We start from the raw sequence: 19529 nt of genomic DNA on the forward strand, positions 1-19529 counted from the left end.
TTGATCTGCGCAGGGTCTGAGGACTCAACCTGAGATGCCATCTGGTCCTGCTGCTTTCCTGGTGTTCACTTTCCTGTTCTCCTCACATCATGCTCAGAAATGATGAACGAGTTTCCGGTGCTGGCAGTGTCTTCCTGTCTGCAGCCGTTAGTGCCACTAGCATTAGCATTGCTAGCATCTTCAGCTGCAGCCCCGAAGCGAGCATAGAATGTGTTCAGCTCAACTGCCAGGGACACATCCACGTTCGTCATATCGGATGTTGGTGTTTTATAGTCCGTAATTGTCCTTAATCCCTGCCACAGGCTCCTAGAGTCACTCTGTTGAAGCTGTGACTCTAGTTTTTTTCCGTAGCTCTGCCTCACCTCTTTCACCGCTGGACGTTATATAATGCAGCCTTGTACGGGTCCATGTCTTCCGGCGCTAGTCCTGCGTTGTAGGCAGCAGTGTAAGCTTTCAGAGGGTCATGGATGGTTTTTATTTACCCACGGCTTCTGGTTGGAAAACTTTTTTTGTACTTTTTTTCATAAGGTCTTGTCAGTGGTGCTACAGCACAATGTGGGTCATTATTTATAAAAAAAATTATGATGATCATAACAGCCTACTATGTTTCATTCTTAAAATAACACAAAAACACAAGTGGGGCTGAATGACATCAACATCTCCTGACGCAGTAGAACATTCTGACAATGTTTAAATTTTATGGTCATTTATTTCAGTTAATAAATCGACTTCAAATTTAAATAACATAAAATGACACAAAACCCTACACACGAACGTTTACTTCAGTTAAATTCAATCCTAATAAGATTTAATTTTAATTTAATTTGAATACTACATTTGTACTGTAATTTTAGTACTGTGATTATAAATTCATTTAATTAAAATCTTTCACTTGATTTTATTCGCTACTACGTGCAGCTCTAAAGGAGCTGCGGCTCATTAACACTTAAGAGAATGAACTAAGGCATGAGGCATCAGTCTATAGTTATATAGTGCCACTTAGCAGTAAGAGCCAGAAATCGCATAAACCCAAATACTGTCGCCATGAGGTGCGGCAGTAAAACCGTTATTCCGATTGAGTGCCCACTGTATATGCAGGTTTTTAGGAGAACAGATTAAAATATTCTTTAAAATAGCTTTACTCAAATCTTTTTTTTTCTGTTTGGTTCTTCCTCATGTTGTTTCAGGAAGTTTTCTTTCCCCACTTCATTACTATACATTCATTAATATAAATTTATTATAGTTTTTTTGTAAACCTGCTTCATGACAAAATCTGTTGTTTAATGCACTGTATATATGAATGACATGGTTTTGTTTCCTACTTGTATTTCTACTTGATGTTAGAATGTGTTTTGAAGTTAGGTGTTAAGTAACAAGAGAGAAACTGCAAGAATAACATAGAAAAGACTTTCTCCTCTGCACCTGCACAAAATGAGTCGTCCTCCCACTAATAATAATTAGGATTCCAAATTTAAAAGTTGATCAATTATCAAAAATATATAAATTTTAAATAGCAGATAACTTAATAGCTAAACATAATACTTCTGACGATGTGTGACTTTGTGTAAAAACACCTTCACCACAAGCCATAGTGCTTTACTGCTTTTATTTGTAAGTTACCCCGCTCTATCACAGGTTATATTGTGGTTTAGTGTGTCTGTGTGTAAATACTGCACACATTTAGAGATGTGATGATTAAGTAGTTTAAAGATGAATGCTGTCTGCAAATTTTATCATCAGGTTTCTTATTTATCATCATCATCACTGTGTGTGTCTGTGTGATTCTGCTGATGATGGGAACGTCTCTATTCACCTACATGTTAAAAAAATACAAGACTCAAGGTACTGTTGCTTTAAAAATATGTTGTTTTGTTTTCCATGCTTTTGTTGTTTTTATTTTTGCATCAGGATGATTCTCTTATTTCTTACAGATTCTGCTTTAACAAGCCAGAGAACAGAAGCAAATAACATGGTGAGAAACATTTAATATAGATTACTGAATTAAAGCCTTTCGGGTCAAAATCTCACAACATCAGCCACACAGGTTGGAATCTGCTGTAATTAGGACGCCTGTGAGTCTAATTGTGGTTTAGGGCCTTCACAGGAGATTTCGCTGCAGAGCCTTTACACACATACACATTTACATGTTCACCTCCGTCCACTTCTACATCTCAACCAGCTAAACAATTTTCACTTTGCATGTCATTGGCTTAATTCACCACAAGGTCACATATTTCGCAGTTCTTTGTTACATTTGTCATTTATCCAATATTAACTGTGTTTCCAATGTTTAACTTTAAAATTCCAATGTTTTAAAACAGTTGTCTGGTTTTGGTGGTAAAATATTCTTTTTTTTAAAGAAATGCTTATCTTTGATTATTTCAGATTGCTGATTATGAAAACAATCAACCTCAGGTTCAGAATATCAAAATGCATCTGGTCTACCAAAGCCAGAATTTCAACACCAACCAATCAGGTTCAGTTTACCAGAGTCTGGACCGCAACACCAACCAATCAGGTTCAGTTTACCAAAGTCTGGACCGCAACACCAACCAATCAGGTTCAGCTTACCAGAGTCTGGACCACAACACCAACCAATCAGGTTCAGCTTACCAGAGTCTGGACCACAACACCAACCAATCAGGTTCAGTTTACCAGATTCTGGACCGCAACACCAAGCAATCAGGTTCAGTTTACCAAAGTCTGGACCGCAACACCAACCAATCAGGTTCAGTTTACCAGAGTCTGGACTGCAACACTAACCAATCAGGTTCAGTTTACCAGAGTCTGGACCGCAGAACAAATCAATCAGGTTCAGTTTACCAGAGTCTGGACCGCAACACCAACCAATCAGGTTCAGTTTACCAAAGTCTGGACCGCAACACCAACAAATCAGGTTTAGTTTACCAGACCCCTTAATAACAGAATTAACTAATTACATTCAGTCTACTAGAATTTGAACTCAAAAACCAAGCAATTAAATTTATTTTAATGCAGACTAACCCAAAAACTAAGAAATAAAATTTATTTGTTTGAAATGTTAAAGCCCAAACCACTGCAACTCTAAGATTTATTTTAAAATAACTTTCAGCAACATTTATAACATTGTACATTTTAATAACTAAGCACATTTGTATTGTAACCCACATAAAGGTATATACACTTCTCAGTCGAGGTCCTTAGGAGTTGTCATGTAATGCAATAACCCACACACAGATAATTGTACTTATTGCTTTAGTTGCAAAATTATAACACAATGCAACACATTACACATAGACAATACATATGGGCCCAAAGAAAATACAGTAAGAAGTAAAATGTCTTTGGAAAGTCACTGTTCCTTCCTGAGAGCTGTTGCTCTTAACCCAATCAAGATTTCAATCCAGACTTTAAAAATAAAGTCAAATCCAAAGGAGGAATATAAGTGCACTTTTGAAGTAAGTCACGAAGGTGTCAATCAGAATGACTGACACAACCACACCGCAGACAACAGCAATCCACTGTATGGTGGTGAGGAGATTCTGGAATCAAGCTGGGAGGCTCGCCATCAACATTCACAGATAAGCCTTTGTGGATAAAAGCTTGTAATCTCTCTCCAACTCGTCAAAAGACCTGACCTGTATTTACAAACAGGTTTATAGACTAGGTTCTCATAACTTGTTCACCATCACATCCGCAGAAATAATGCACCATATTACTGCTTTTTCAATAAAATAACAGCATAAAGTTAACCAGTAAGGAACTGTTGCTACAGTACTTTAGTAACTTTTCCTGAAAACATTATAATAATCAAATAATGTTGTTCTATGGTACATTTAAAACATATAGTGAATATGATTATTTAGTCACATTTATCCCAATAAATAACCCATTTATCAATTGCACATTAATCTTAATAGGACAATGCATACATCTGCTTCCCACAAGCGTAGCATCTAATATTTATAAAAATTTTACAATGCTTTTAGATATTTTGACCAAATAAACAATTGCAGTGCAATTAGACCGATGAATTAACATAAATAACAGTCTTACTGTCTTTATCCCATGAATTTATCATCAATACCTTTAATATAATTCACTATTAACTTGTTTTAATAGTATTTTGACCAGTACTGCAATTTATCTGCTGAAAAATATCAATGAAATGTGCAGAATAACAAACTTTTTACAATAAATTGTAAAACTGAAAATAAAAAGTACAAAATAACATTTTTTTCTGTGGCTATCCTCAAAATAACATGACATATGCTCATACAATAATTACCATGTGAGAACTAGCTTACCAAGGGATGCTGTCATTTATCACATTAACATCACTGCATCTGTATTTATCCAAGTTCTAGACAGAAGTGTTACAAAATTAACATCACTTAACTGACCTAAACAAAGTTTTAATTGCTGTCACACGCATATCTTTATCTTCCTTTAATCATCGCTACATTATACAGAGCTGTGCTCCGTGCTCCATGCTCCGTGTGTCAGCTCTGTGATGTTACCTACGACACACCCCTCTAGAGCATCACATTTAATGCTCCGGTTTCCAAAATAAAACCAACCATGAATATAAATAATTAAAAAAAATAGCAAAAATAATTTTAACCCTTATCGGATGGGTTACAGTATGTAAAGCCTTCCCTTATGCACAGAAAATATATTTCTCTATATATTAACTGTCAATATATTGAATAATTTAGTGTTCTGATCTAAATATATACTGAATCATATATTGTATTACTATATTAAAATATATTAAAAGATACATATGGAGTTGCCGCTTTTCATATATTTTTAGAAATATATTTAAATATACATCTTAATGTATGTAATTTTATATTTAACAACATGCTTTAGAATATATTAAATTTGGTTAAATATATTTATTTCTTTTTACAACATGCTTATGCAAATGAGCCATATATTAGACTATAATGAGATTAAATCCAGATATAAATGAGATGAATGAAACACATGTAAGAAATATCATAGTTTTATTGAACATATCAAAAATCCTCAATTAACAGCATACAGTGATGAGCCACAACAAACACCACCTGAGACCAGTCAGTGTCCATACTGTCCTCTGTCCACCACAACATTAAAACCATCAGGGTAACAATATTAAAAATATTACAGTTTACTATTACTTTATTAATTTGTAAATGGAGCCCATGCATAAAAATAAATACATATACGGAATAAACGTAAATGGGTAAAATACAATAGACAGTGTTGTTTTTCTTTGTTTTTGTGTGTGTGTGTGTGTGTAATAAATTTACAATTTACACAATACAACAAACATAAAAAAAATCTGTCAAATCAAGACACTAAATGATACAAAATGTCACTCAACCTAAAAAAGATATTAAGGGTCAAGCTGCTTAACAGAAAGTATGATTTATACAGGAGTTACACAAAGACCACAGCATTGTGAGAATCTTACAGTGAAAAGAATCAGTCAAAAAGGAGATTAAATTTTTTAAAGGAAAAATTGGTTGCTTGGTGTATGTACTGTAAGAGCTACAGGAACAGGGGCTGGAAAAGTTCTTCTACATCAGTCTTCTCTTGTGGTGGATGTCCAACAAGTTTGTCCAAAGTCTGCAACTCCTGAACCAGGTTAGGGCTAATGAAAAAAAAAAAAATGTGTTAAAACATTTGAGCTTTACTTAAACACCATTCACCTACGCTATTCCCAACTGTCTGAAGGTTGAGGGGTGAGCATGACCTTGCTCATGGGCTGGTGCTTACCTGACTAATGATGTGGTGCTGATGGAGACTCCAGAACATTCTCCTGCAGTTTTTTTGTTAAGATTCTTGTTGTTCTCAATGCTTCTGAAAATAACCCAGTTAAAGTAAAGTGTATATAATTACTAAGATAACCTTTCCACAACAAATAAACATATTGGTCTTTATTTATAGGATATTATTAACTGATGTCTCTAAAGTTACATCTTCTGGTAACTACTGTTAAACACTTACCACTCTATACAGTAATAAAACTAATGGTTTTAAAAAACTGATCATGCAGCAACTTACTATTTAAAAAAACCCGAAAAAGGTAAAAAGTAACTTAATATGTCAAACTACACTGGTTAACTTAGGACCAGCGTAATAATAATACCAGCTGTAACCAAATTACAGATATTAACCATTAAAAAAACAAACAAATTAAAAAACAAAACAACTTTCAAACTCATAGTATTAGTTACCTACACTCAAAAAAAATGAACATGGCTACCTGTTACATGTACTAAAATGTAATATGTGTTTTGTACATAATAATTTCATGTTTTCAAGAAGAACATGAATAAATTATGTTGTATTTACATGAAATTCAACAACTTAACATGTATTAGATTTAATCATGTTGAGATAAACCAAAGAGATCTTGTCACTTTGAAAACCGGAAATAGCAAAACCTGAAATACCGCGAGAAGAGAACACAGCGTGTTGAGAAGACAAAGGTTTGGCGGGCGTGTGGAAAAGGTAAGCAGGAATTAATTCCCGTTTCTCTAAATAGAAACGAAATACTGAACATAAATGTCACCTGCTGTTTAGCGATGTTTAGTCACGTTATTTTGTTTTAAGCTTTTTCTTGTATTTTTAATCACACTTAAAATACCGACGGTTATATGCGCGTGCTTAATCTGCGGTTCGGTTCTGGTTTCGGTCTGTTCTCATGAGTTGTGAAGTGAGAGGAAGAAAGTATAAATATTGTTTATTTGATAAATTAAGTATCATGAATTTTAATTGAATCTATCTCTGTATTTTTTCACAGGAGTTTGTGAGTGAAAGTGTCCTGTCTGCATCTGACTTCAGGAGTTTCCTGACCAACCGTCTCTAACGGTCATATTTAAAAGTCATAACGTACAGTTATAATGTACAAAACGGTTCTGTTGGTGGATAATTTTTATTTCTATGATTAATACTTATTTGTGTTTTATGTTTTGTACATCTTTTTAAAATTAACACCTCATTTGTAAGTTGCTGCTGGTGTAAAATAAAAATCTCCGTTTTATCCCGTTTGTCTTATGCTTCCTTCCTTCACAGAATTCTGTTGACCAGGGCTTGAAATTTAAATTTACTTGAATTGGATCAACTTAATTTACAACTGAAATATGTGTTGTACCAACGCTATTTATTTATGTTAAAAGTATTAAATTATGTTGGACGCAGCTGTAGTAAATAAGTTAAATGAACTTAATAAAATTAATTTGACTGAACCTAAGAACATTAAGTTGGGCCAACAAAATTGCTTAACGCTGAAAGAAAGCCATTAAATCAGGTGAAAATTCTTTCCATAATTTAATTACGTTCATTCAACAAGTAATTTTTTTGAGTGTAGACATGCTAATCCACCTGCTTAACCACCTACAGGTAGCATTAGAATTCCTTTTGTAATTTAAGAACAAACATAAGCTGTGTAATTTCAACCTAAATATACTACATGTTTTTGACCACAGACTTTTTTTACTTTTTTTTTTTTTTTTTACATTTGATTTGATTCATTTTTAACTTTTCGACTCTTGTCAATAATAACTATGCACTTAATTTTAAATTCAGTGCAAAAAAGTAAAACCCACCTTCACCGTCTGCTTAGTTTTCTTCATTTAATCTGCGGCAGGAAATTTAGGTGGGTAAAGGTCTTTTATTAGTCTTTATTAGAATCTCCATGTACTGTAGGCTAAATTGAGTGGCCATAAATTTTTTTTTAACATTTAGTCATAATTGTATAATAAAAAATAGGTTTGGCCTTAAATGATAAGTGTATACAGACATCACTGAACACTAACATTATCTCATTGCTTCACGTCTTGACAAAAATATTCTGTATATTGTATTTTAGTTTTTTATTGGTAATGACATTTATACAGAATGTAAAGTATGCCATTTGCCAGTTTAATTTTAATAAATTAATAAAATTTCACTTTATCTTAAACGATTTGTAAAAGGTTAGCTATATTAATCAACTAGGGACACCTAGGTGTCTTGTATAATAAAATAACTGGTTGTTGGATTTTTTTTTAAATGAAGTTAGATTTCAAAATAAAACATTTATCTATTACAAAACAATTTTGTAATAGAGTTTAGTCATTACCAATTTTTGCAATTCTAAAACAGAAAGTTCAAATAATTTGCACATTGCAGTGTTTCCCACAGGTGTGGAATATACCTGCGGTGGGAGCCAGCGGAGCGGAATGCATTACCTGCAGCACAAAAGTGGTCTACTCTACACAACTAACAACAAATATATATGGCCTTTCACCAGTGGCGGCTACTGGTCTTCCTAATAGGGGAAGCTCATTTTCGGCTTACATCATAAAATTGTCTATTTATTTAAAAGTAAATTCTGCCCTACGTTCCTTTTCAAGAAAATGGTCTGTGACCCTGTCGTACCAACTAGGCGTCTTTTCCAGTGACTTGACCAGTGTCCTCTCAATGGCCAGCAGTACATTTTATTTGTCACAGCACTTCCAGTCAGCCAGCTAACTTTGTCATACCAGGAGAGCTAAAAAGACCTGTTATTTTTCCCTATCTTTTGCATTAAATCAATCTTAGGTGTTGATCTGCCCTGCTGTTGTTTAATTCTAAGGTCGACAATATTAGCACTGTCTGCCATCGTGTGCAGTTTTACCCACAACGCTAGCCTAGCCTACTATATGAATGATGAATGAATGAACGATCTAAAAAAAATATTAAACTCTGTAAAAGTGAAACAAGGAATGTGGTGTATAATTGTGTGAAATGTATGATGAAAATCAAGCAATTTCGCCAAGCAAATATAAAGAAATAGGTTGCAGCAGTTTTTATTTCGACTGAACTTGAGAAATCCGCGATGGGACTGAGCGCGAATAGGTTCAGCGATTCCTTATAGTACAAAATCGGTCTAAGTCAAAAGTAGATGCAATCTTTCGACAGACCCTCCAATCATCACGCAGAAGCTCGGAGTCCAGGCCAGCCCACATCTCATTTGCTCCTCATTCACCCCCAGAGACGCTGAGCGTCTGTGGGCGGGACATAATCGCAGCGTTTATCCAATGATTGTCTAGTTTCAAAGCACTGAAAAAAAAACGTTCAAAGCAGCCGCACTGAAGTCAATGGACGCTGGGCTTCAATGGGGACACTGTGACGGTAAGGGAATGTATGAGAAGAAAATCAAATCAGCCGACCTGCTATATCTAACTGATTTTGAACGAACTCGTCTTTGAGATGATCGTTTTCTAACGCATTTTTAGTCAATAAAATGTTAATACAATAGTACATAATTTGACCATTAATTTTGTGACATTATAGGGGGAGCTGAGATTCCCTTGCAGTCTTAAAGAAATTGTCTTTCACATAATATTTAGATTTATTTAATTTTCTTTCTTAATTTTAGTTTTAGTATTAATTTCACATTTCAGAGATCCAACCTACTGTACTAACCCTCCGCTCTATCCCCCCCCCCCCCTCTCTTTTATATGAAGGACATAATATTTTAAAATCCCCTTATTTTGTGAGTAATATTTTTGCATCATCGTTTGATGGCTAAAATCTCATTTAAGTCTCAAAGATGGCTCATTTCTGTATATGTGAGTCGCACACAAGACAAATATAAACTATCTTAGAGATTAAGAGATAATGAGCCACCTTGTAGACACCTTTGAGAAGATGCAGAAAACACCTAAATCTCATTTAAGTATTATGGCTCGTTTTGCCTAGAAGTAACAAGAGATTAACATAGGAGTTATCAAGTTATCGCAAACGCTTGATTGCAGTTATTGCTGCTAAGGGTGGCCCAACCAGTTATTAGGTTCAGGGGGCAATTACAGGGCCATGTAGGTTTGGATTTTTTCAAAAAAAAAATTGTGTGACAAACATGCAAAAGAATAAGAAATCAGGAAGGGGGCAAATAGTTTTTCACACCACTGTATATATATATATATATATATATATATATATATATATATATATATATATATATATATATATATGTATATTGACTTTCAACTGTTTTTACTTTCAGTAAACTTAATGTGTAAATATTTGTATGAACACTAAAAGAGTCAACACCATAAGACATAAACTAAAAATGTTTCCCAATGTGTCCCTGAATGAAGGGAGGCTCAAAATCAAAAGTACCAGTCAGTATCTGGTGGCCACCAGCTGCTTGAAGTACTGCAGTGCATCTCCTCCTCATGGACTGCCTATTGCGGACAGTCTGAGCACTGATGGAGGGATTGTGTGTTCCTGGTGTGACTCGGGCAGTTGTTGTGGCCATTCTGTACCTGTCACGCAGGTGTGATATTCGGATGTACCGATCCTGTGCGGGTGTTGTTACACGTGGTCTTCCACTGCGAGGATGATCAGCCGTCCTTCCCGTCTCCCTGTAGCGCCGTCTTAGGCGTCTCACGGTGCGGACATGGCGATTTATCGCCCTAGCCACATCAGCGGTCCTCATGCCTCCCTGCAGCATGCCTAATGCACGTTCACGCAGATGAGCAGGGACCCTGGGCATCTTTCTTTGGGTGTTTTTCACAGTCGGTAGACAAGTCTCTTTAGTGTCCTGCGTTTTTAGAACTGTGACCTTAAATGCCTACTTTCTGTAAGCTGTTAAGGTCTTAACGACCATTCCACAGGTGCATGTTAATTAATTGATTATGGTTAATTGAACATGCATGGAAAACATTGTTTAAACCCTTTACAATGAAGATCTGTAAAGTTACTTGGATTTCTACAACATTATTGTTAAAATACACAGTCCTGAAAAAGGGACGTTTCTTTTTTTTGCTGAGTATATATATATATATATATATATATATATATATATATATATATATATATATATATATATAGAGAGAGAGAGAGAGAGAGGGTGTGGTGGTTCAAGCGTATCATACAATATATACTGTAGTAGTAATAATACGCATACATAATTACAATCCTTTTTTTTTTCCTAGGTGTCTGATGTCTGGGAGCTTGTGGTAACTGACTTATTTGGACCCTTACCAAAAACTGCCGATGGCTTTCAGTATATTCTGACAGCCACAGACTACTTCTCAAAGTGGGTTGAGGCATTCCCATTAAAAAACAAAACTGCATATGAAGTTGCAAAACAGCTTTGTTCTGTTATATACAGACATATTATTTAGGCTTCCCCAAAAGAATACTAAGTCATCAGGGGAGATAATTTGTTAATTAAGTAATTGCTTTTTAAAAGTACAAAAATGAGTTATAAGGGATTTTTTTTTTAAGATCAACCATACATTTTGTGAGCTGTTGCAGATTAAAAGAAGCGTGACAGCAGCCTATCACCCCCAAACTAACAGTCTCAATGAAAAGACCAATGACAACAACGGTAAACTTTACGAATGATACCAATATCTGGCACATTCAAAATTGAAAAAAAAAAATAGTTCGGCATTATTTATATGTAATATAAAGAAGCTTGTAAATAATCAGCAGAATGACTGGGACACATATGCAACACTCTTTTCCCTTAGATCGAAGGTGCACACAATAACAAAGCACTCTCCATTTCTTTAAAAAAAAAAAAAAAAAATATATATATATATATATATATATATATATATATGTATATGTGTGTGTATGTGTAACTACAATGTTAACACTATAGGAATTACATTCTGATGAAGTATCGTCACATGTCAGATGTGTCACTTATCTGTATAAAAACCGAATGAGTTAATTTAAAACATCACTTCAGACATGTAGTTACTCCTGAAAATGATGAAGTAAAACCCTTAAAAATATAAAACCCTCTTGAATATGACACAATACATAGCTTTAAAACATCATTAGAAATCCAGAAACAGTGTTTTACACTCTGGTGGTATAGAGACGTATTAATATATTTTACTTTTTATTATAACTGGATATTCAGTCTAAATTTATCATCTTTGTCTTTACAAGACTTCTCTTGTTCTCTTCACCCAGAGCTCTGCTGTGGAGGATTGGGGTCAGAGGGTCAGAGGAGACGGCTGGCCTTTTGGAGCTACAGGAGAAGCGTGAACATGGTGTTCTAGGGGACTGTAGTCTTTGGGGGTCTGGGTGACATGCAGCAGCTTTAGGAGGGATGTTTGGTCAGGTCTGTGCTCTAAACATTAAATTCCAAAAGGACTGGATGGACACCTATGAAGCCATTCGAACGATTATTATAGGACTTGGAGAGACACACTGTCCTCAGATTCACATGCTGAGAAAAAAACTCTTTTTTGTGTCTGACACATTGGTAAAAGAGTCTTCACAATTAAAAGCTTTTCTAGTTTTTAAAAATGGTTATGATGTTATAAGAATCATTAAGATACTAATAAGCATCTGGTGGTCTCCAGGAATTTTATTGAGCTTTAATTAAAATAGAATGTGTATTCTCATGTTTTATGCAGATCACTGTTTTAACCTTGACTTGCTTTGTAAGAATAAAAGTTTTTAAAGTAATGTTTGTGTTTTTTAATTGTCAGGATATTGTTAGGCCAACCTGTTTTTAGACCTGTTTTTAAACTTTTTGGGTCAATGAAAAGTGGGGCCAAGTCAACCTAGAGAAATATAATTAATTGAGCTCACAACCAATACTTGAGCTGACTTAAATATTTCAATTACAAGTTAAGGGAACTTAAGATTTTGAACTGGGTACACAATGTGTAAACTAAATAGTTATGTGAACTGTTGTGAACCGGCACATTTCTCTAAAAATTGAGTAAACTTAAAAAGGCGGTGGAACTTTTTTTTTTTTTGTTTAGCTCATGCACTGTAAAAAAAAAAAAAAAAAAAAAAGCTAAAATAGTTAAGCTAGTGCAGAGAGAGACAATACCCTCACCAGATACTATAATCAACAACCCATTGAATTCTGGTTCTCTAATCCCTTCTGGTAACTGACTGTCCTGAAACACAATAACTCCTTAATGAATAACTTTGAACTATTACTAAATGAATGAATAAACAACTCCTCATTGTTTATCTTGTGTACACTGCTTATGTACTGTATACTGTACTGTCTTTTACCCCTGCTGCCTCTCTACACCCTCTGTTGGACTTTTAGCAAGGTCAAAACTTTACCTTACAATGTAATTGTTTAATTTCAGATTCATGGGGGTTCATTTGGATTTGATAGATTATGTGTTTTTCTCTTGATGTAATTCGATTCATTACTTGTTTGGTGCAGATGTAGCAGATGCAGTGAACATGAGAGATCATGAGATATGAAGTCCTTAGACATAAATATACCCAATATATAAATTAGACCCAAATAGCAAAGTTACATCAGTGTCTGCATGACAGAGGAAATGACCAGTAGTGTGTTCATTACCAGTTAAATACCACAGAATTGTCTGTTTTTCGAGAATCTTTTTTGAAACAACCACAAAAGGGAAACTGAGAGCGGGGGGGGGGGGGGATCACTGTGTTTTGACATTGTCAGAGGGAAGGACTATACAGTTTAGTAACATATACACACACCACAGAAAGAGGAAATGATCAAACACAAGACCGCTGGAGGCAGAGATGTTGAAATTACACAGATATGTATTTTTTTCATAAATCATTTCCACAAAAGTCTCTCAGTAGTGGACTGGAGTTTGTGTGAACATCAGTGAAGCTTTAGTTTAGTACAGAATGAAGACGCTCCTCATCATCATCATCACCTTCTACCTGATCTCAGGTCAGTTATTCTACTTTAAATATCTAACTACAGAGTAGAGTAGGAGGAACCTTAAGTTATGTTAATGCTGAACTGTAACAGTGAGAGAATGTGGAGGTGTTTATCATTAGAGAAATGACTGAAATCCTTTCATTTTGATTGACAGGTCCAGTGCACTGCTCTGATGTGATTGGTTATCCTGGAGGTCGTCTCATAATTTACTACAAACACTCAGTTAATTTCAGATCTCCTGTGTATTTTTGCAAAATGAAAACACAAACAGAGTGTAAAGATTTAATAGTCGCTCGGGGAGAACAGTTACACACAGGGGTTCATCAGGACAGATTTACTCTGTTTCCCTCTGAGGGAGTCATTACATTAATATTCAGAAACCTGAGGTTACAGGATACAGGAGTGTATCAGGGTGGAGAGTCTGGAGTGTGGAGTCAGAACTTTAACCTGAAAGTGATCAGAGGTGAGACATGTTTACAATCTCTGACATTGGGTACCTTAGCTGGTAAAAACTAGAAAATTTAGAAACTAGATAACTAAAAAATCATTTCTTTTTAATTAACATGTAAATATTTTTCCTGTAGTGTATAAGCACAGTGATTTGTATTTGTCTCCTGTTTCTGAACACAAATCTAATCATAACTCTACACTAACTCACTGTGTCTGATTGACAGATCCATGTTGTAGTCAGAGAAAAACAGTAAGAGGTTATTCGGGACGGACTGTGAGGATCAGCTGCTCCTATCCAGTAGAGTTTAAAACGTACATGAAGTTCTTCTACAAACTGAATCGTCTCTCTGAAACTGCACTGATCCTCACCAGAGGATCAGAACATCATCAGAATGGCAGATTCTCCATTTCTGATGACACGAGGAATAAAGAGTTCAGTGTGAACATCAGTGATGTGGGAGAAGATGATGGAGGAGTTTATTCCTGTGCAGTCAGTAATGAAGAGACTGAAGTCATTTATCACTCGCTCTTCACTGGAATTCAGCTCCAAGTTACTGGTGACGTATTTATTTATTTATTTGGTTAGTTAGTTAGTAAGTAAATAATTATATTGTAGTAAATTTATGAAACAGAATCTCAGATTTTGTTACCCTCAGTGGCCTACTGACTCTTACAAATATTTATTTGTCATTTACATGTTTACAATTGCATAATGTTTAAAATAAAGTAATTCAGAATTTTCTTTCTTTGTTCCATTATTATATTAACACGATTTTACATGCACCATCCTGCATGTAAACAGAAGGAACAGAAAACACAACAGAGAATTCAGGATGCAGATCAGAATCACCTGAGACGGGTAAGACTTTACAGTGTGCATGTTTATCTTCTGTTCTCGTGGGCAAAAAGAAATCATATCTAGGAACACCAACTGCTTCTGTGTATCTTCTTGTTTTAAGAACTGAGATAGAGATATATATTCAAAATACTACTACTACTGCTACCATCACCAACAACAAGAACAGCAGCAACAACAACACCATCACAACCACCAACACAAACACGAATAATAATGATGATAATAATAATAATAATATCATGCAGAAAACAGGTAACTAATAAAGGGTAAATGTTTAAAATGTTTATATACTATGTAAAGAATAAAGATAAAAATTTGAAACTAAAGATCTTGACCACATTAAAACATGTTTAAAAGGTACAACATGAAAAGTTGAAACATGTTAAAAGGTTAAAATGTTCAAACATTAATATTGTTTATCACTTTTCAGTAGGTTGCTATGGCAATGCTAGGAGGTGGCTCTGTTGAATCAGTGTGTTGCTACTGTAGGTGGTGGTTACGCTGAACCAATAGGGTGCTACAGTAGGGTGTTGCTAGGTTTTGGCTATTCTGTTCGGCAGTTGATTTTGTATTCCATTTCAGGTCGTTGCTCGGATGATGCCAATTATGCTAATATGCCAGTATGCTAATATAGGTTGTTACTCGTTTGTAAACTGTAAAGAATGATAAACTGATGAGGGAGAATGAGTTCGGTCTTCGGTTCAGCATCATTCACAGCAGTGTTTGTTCCATCATGGAAAGTAAAAGTCACTTACATAATTTTTCCAGTTGGAGCCCCACCATCATAATCTTATTCAAATTAAAATGTTATTTGTCACACACAAACCATACACACTATGATGTGCAGTACATGATTACATTTGAAAAATGTAAATTGTCAGATGGTAAGTTTATTGTAAACCAATAAAAGAGTGTATATCATACCTAATGGAATCCATTTTAAAGAAATTTGTTTAAAGTTACTCAAAATCAACTTAAAAAAAAAAAAAAAACACAGTCGGAGCAGTTGAGAAGGAGGCCGACCTCAATGGTGCAATCTTGGAACTCGAATATCAAGCATCAATTTCTCACTTCTCTGATCTTAACCCCAGGTTCCTCTATTATCATCTCTGTGCTGGTGTGTGTGATCCTGCTACTGGGTGCTGGATTAGTGCTGATGATCTACAAGCAGAGACGGAGCAAGTCACAAGGTACCTAATAGCACCGCATCACCCTCTAGTGTTAGGAATTAAATACACATAAAATATTTTGAGTCAGAAGATTACAAATAAAGGTCCTACACATCATATTTTTCATTAAATGTTAATATGATCTTTAGGGTCCTAATGAAAAGTTTGTATTATACGTTAATTAAAAATTCAAAATTATTGTGTAAAAAAAACACTACTTTTACCTGGTAAAAACTAGCTCTGTTCTCAGCAACCTGTTTCAGTACATGCTAATTTAAATGCTCATGACCTCTGCTGAGCCCGCCCCCAGTCCCCCCCCCCCAGTTCTGTGGGGCGTGTCTTCACAACACACGTGGGGTATAGCCACGGAAGTGTAGTCCAGTGCGGGCAATGCTTTGGACTGCATTACCCACAAAGCAGGATTATAGAGCCTGAGCCTGTTTTCTTCAGTCGTTTTTGGTTTGATTTAAGTACGGAACCTACGCGGAAGTTTGTAATATCGCCTGACAACGCAAAAATTAAAAGAATGGACATGCATCGACTCGATTTGTCTTTTTTATCACTGCATGGGCATGAATTAACGGGCTGTTGCGCTGCCGCGAGCAACAACAACAAAAAGCGGAGAAGCTTACCGAGACAGATACGGACGCGATGTGTTTACTGATGTGTTTACATGACTTCTTAATCTTCGACAGACATCGTTATAAACCATCTAACGTTACAAAGGTAAGCATAATATAGTTTTCCGACTGCGTACACAGTTTGCAACTAGACAATCACCTTAATGCATTGTTTATTATAAACGGGCGATTAGGGATTATATAGAGACGGATGTACACAGAGAAGAAGCCATAACCATGTTCTATGAGAGTATAAGTTAACTTACACTCCGCATTCATCGTGATTATTAGAAAAGGCGATCTGCAAAGACTCATAGTAAAATAAATCACACTCACCGAGCCTGGTGAAGATGAAACAGAAACACAAAGCGTTAGTACAGATCCATTTTTTAGGAGCAGCTTCCTAGTAAAACCAGCTTTATATTGACCCTCGTTTATAAAGCAGTCTGGTGAAAAATGAGTAGTGCAAACATGAACGCATTTAGGTAAATCAGCGGGGACGTTAGCTTTAAAAACTAAATTCAGCCACTGCGTCCTCAGTGGCTCAGATACCCAACTCTAGGTAGGTACCCTAGGTAGGTACCCTAGGTCACTAACCCTAGGTAGTGAATGACGACTGCTGTGTTCGCTATTACACCCAACAACTGTACACAACACTCGCTTAGGCGCCATTTTGCTCCAGCGGCGAAAAACAATGGCCGACAGCTTCTTTTCACTCGGGGCGGGTCTTTGCTAAAACACCAGTGTCAATCAACTAGTGTAGGAACGCCCTCTTGTGGTGTGGCGTCACACGGCAAGGCATTTGAGATTGGCCTGATTTCAGAAGGGGCGTGTTATTGTAATAAATGAAAAGAAAACCACTGGGCGGCTCTTTATCATCGTAGAGTGGTTGTGTACGCACTCTCCTAACACACAGTTCAGTCCAGCTTAAAAAAGTGCATGTAGGCCCGTATGACCCCTTTAACAAACTTAGCTTTTTTAAACTGACACTATTTTCCCAGTAAGATGCATACATACTGTATAATTTTCTTTTTCACAGGTTGCTTGGACACAAATCAAATGGAAAGACTTCCAGAAGTGAGTATTTGTAATTGTATCACACAGTCACATGCTTTTTTTGTATTAAATATTCACATTCTTTTTAATACCAGGTTCTGTCTCAGACTACTTTAGATTAAAAGAGTGTGTCTTGTGGAAGTTTGCCAAACTGACACTGTATGATAATGATGATGATGATGATGATGAAATATGAGGATAACAAGTTTAAAACAAGAGTCAAAGCCAATAAACACTTCCATTTACCCACAGATAATATTTTACCTTTGTGTTATAGTGGAGCTGAAGAGAAGAGAGTTGTGGAAATGTGTAGTTTATTTATCTCTGAGTTTCTAAGACAGTTTAATCTTTTTGATTTAGATTCCATGCTCTGAGAAAACTGAAGGTCCTAAAGAATCTGTATATTACTCAACCATTCCACTATCCTCACACCTCTCTGATTCCTTAAACACTGTGTTCGCCCCTTCAGAGTTACCCGCAATCACCTCTGATCCTCCTAACAATGTGTACGCCACTGCAGAGTTACCCACAATCCCCTCTGATCCTCCTAACAATGTGTACGCCACTGCAGAGTTACCCACAATCCCCTCTGATCCTCCTAACAATGTGTACGCCCCTTCAGAGTTACCCACAATCCCCTCTGATCCTCCTAACAATGTGTACGCCACTGCAGAGTTACCCACAATCCCCTCTGATCCTCCTAACAATGTGTACGCCACTGCAGAGTTACCCACAATCCCCTCTGATCCTCCTAACAATGTGTACGCCACTGTAGAGTTGCACACAATCACCTCTGATTCTGCAAACCCTGTGTACACCACAGTGGATAAAAAGCGTAAATAAAATTTCTCTGTCCTGAATAAACTGTAATACACTTTGCACAGTTTGTTTTACTTTCAATAAATGCATATAAAAATCTTACATTTTATTAATTTTAAGGTAAAATTATTATTTAGTGTATTCATATTTTAATTCCTTGTTAAGAAACTCTTTATTTCAGAAAGGTGATTTAACAAATAACTCAAGCTTTTTTCTCTTTTGTTTACCAACCATCTGATTTTGGCATTCAAATACAATGTATTTTACAATGTCTCTGTTTTTAAGTACTCACTCACTCACTCACTCAATTATAGGGGTGGGTGATTTAAACTTAGAGTTATATTTTTATTTTTTAGGCAAAAAGCTAAAAAGCAATTTTTTTTTTTATAAAGCTGCTTTGCAAAAGTGACCCTTCTTAAAAGTGCTATATAAAAACTAACAAACAAATACAAATGGAATCATAGTGGAACCTTGGATTGCAAGCATAATTCGTCCTGAAGTCGACTCGTATATCAAAACACTCGTAAACCAAAGTTCCCCATAAGAAATAATGAAAATTCAGATTATTCATTTCACACCCCAAATAAATAGATAAAATAAATTCCTACAAAATATAAAGTAAAAATAAAACAAAATAACCTGCACTTTACCTTTAAAAAAAAGTGAAAATAAATCCAGACAAATGTGTTTACGTTAGTTTTTGTCTGCGCACTTGCAGTGTATACTGTATGTGTACGTATGTGCTCGCAAGAGCTGTGTGTGTGCATGTTTGTGTGCATGTGTGCTTGTGCGACTCCCTCTTCTCGCCTACACCATAACCCTTCCTCCTCTCTTATCTGCCTCATTGGAAAAATTTAAAAGAAACATCTCTGACACTCGAGTGGGCGCACACTAACGGACTCACTGAT

General features: G+C 35.7%; 1 protein-coding gene across 1 annotated transcript; it reads left to right on the top strand.

Moving 5' to 3' along the window:
• The first annotated feature begins 14414 nt into the window (after positions 1 to 14414).
• On the top strand, positions 14415 to 18645 carry LOC128506963 (uncharacterized). The gene is made up of 4 exons (XM_053477579.1): positions 14415 to 14655; positions 16049 to 16147; positions 17786 to 17823; positions 18163 to 18645. Exons 1-4 carry the CDS (start codon positions 14415 to 14417, stop codon positions 18643 to 18645), a joined length of 861 nt encoding a protein of 286 aa, XP_053333554.1.
• The last annotated feature ends 884 nt before the right edge of the window (positions 18646 to 19529 follow it).

This window comes from Clarias gariepinus, chromosome 18, assembly GCF_024256425.1.
Source record: "Clarias gariepinus isolate MV-2021 ecotype Netherlands chromosome 18, CGAR_prim_01v2, whole genome shotgun sequence".
In the NCBI taxonomy this organism is placed as follows: Eukaryota; Metazoa; Chordata; class Actinopteri; order Siluriformes; family Clariidae; genus Clarias; species Clarias gariepinus.

Excerpts from the sequence above, each read along its gene's own strand:
- LOC128506963 (XM_053477579.1), top strand. The coding sequence starts at position 14,415 with ATGAAGTTCTTCTACAAACTGAATCGTCTCTCTGAAACTGCACTGATC. Across the intron at positions 14,656-16,048 it reads AATTCAGCTCCAAGTTACTG|GTTCCTCTATTATCATCTCT; the intron begins GTGACGTATTTA and ends TCTTAACCCCAG. Across the intron at positions 16,148-17,785 it reads GAGACGGAGCAAGTCACAAG|GTTGCTTGGACACAAATCAA; the intron begins GTACCTAATAGC and ends TCTTTTTCACAG.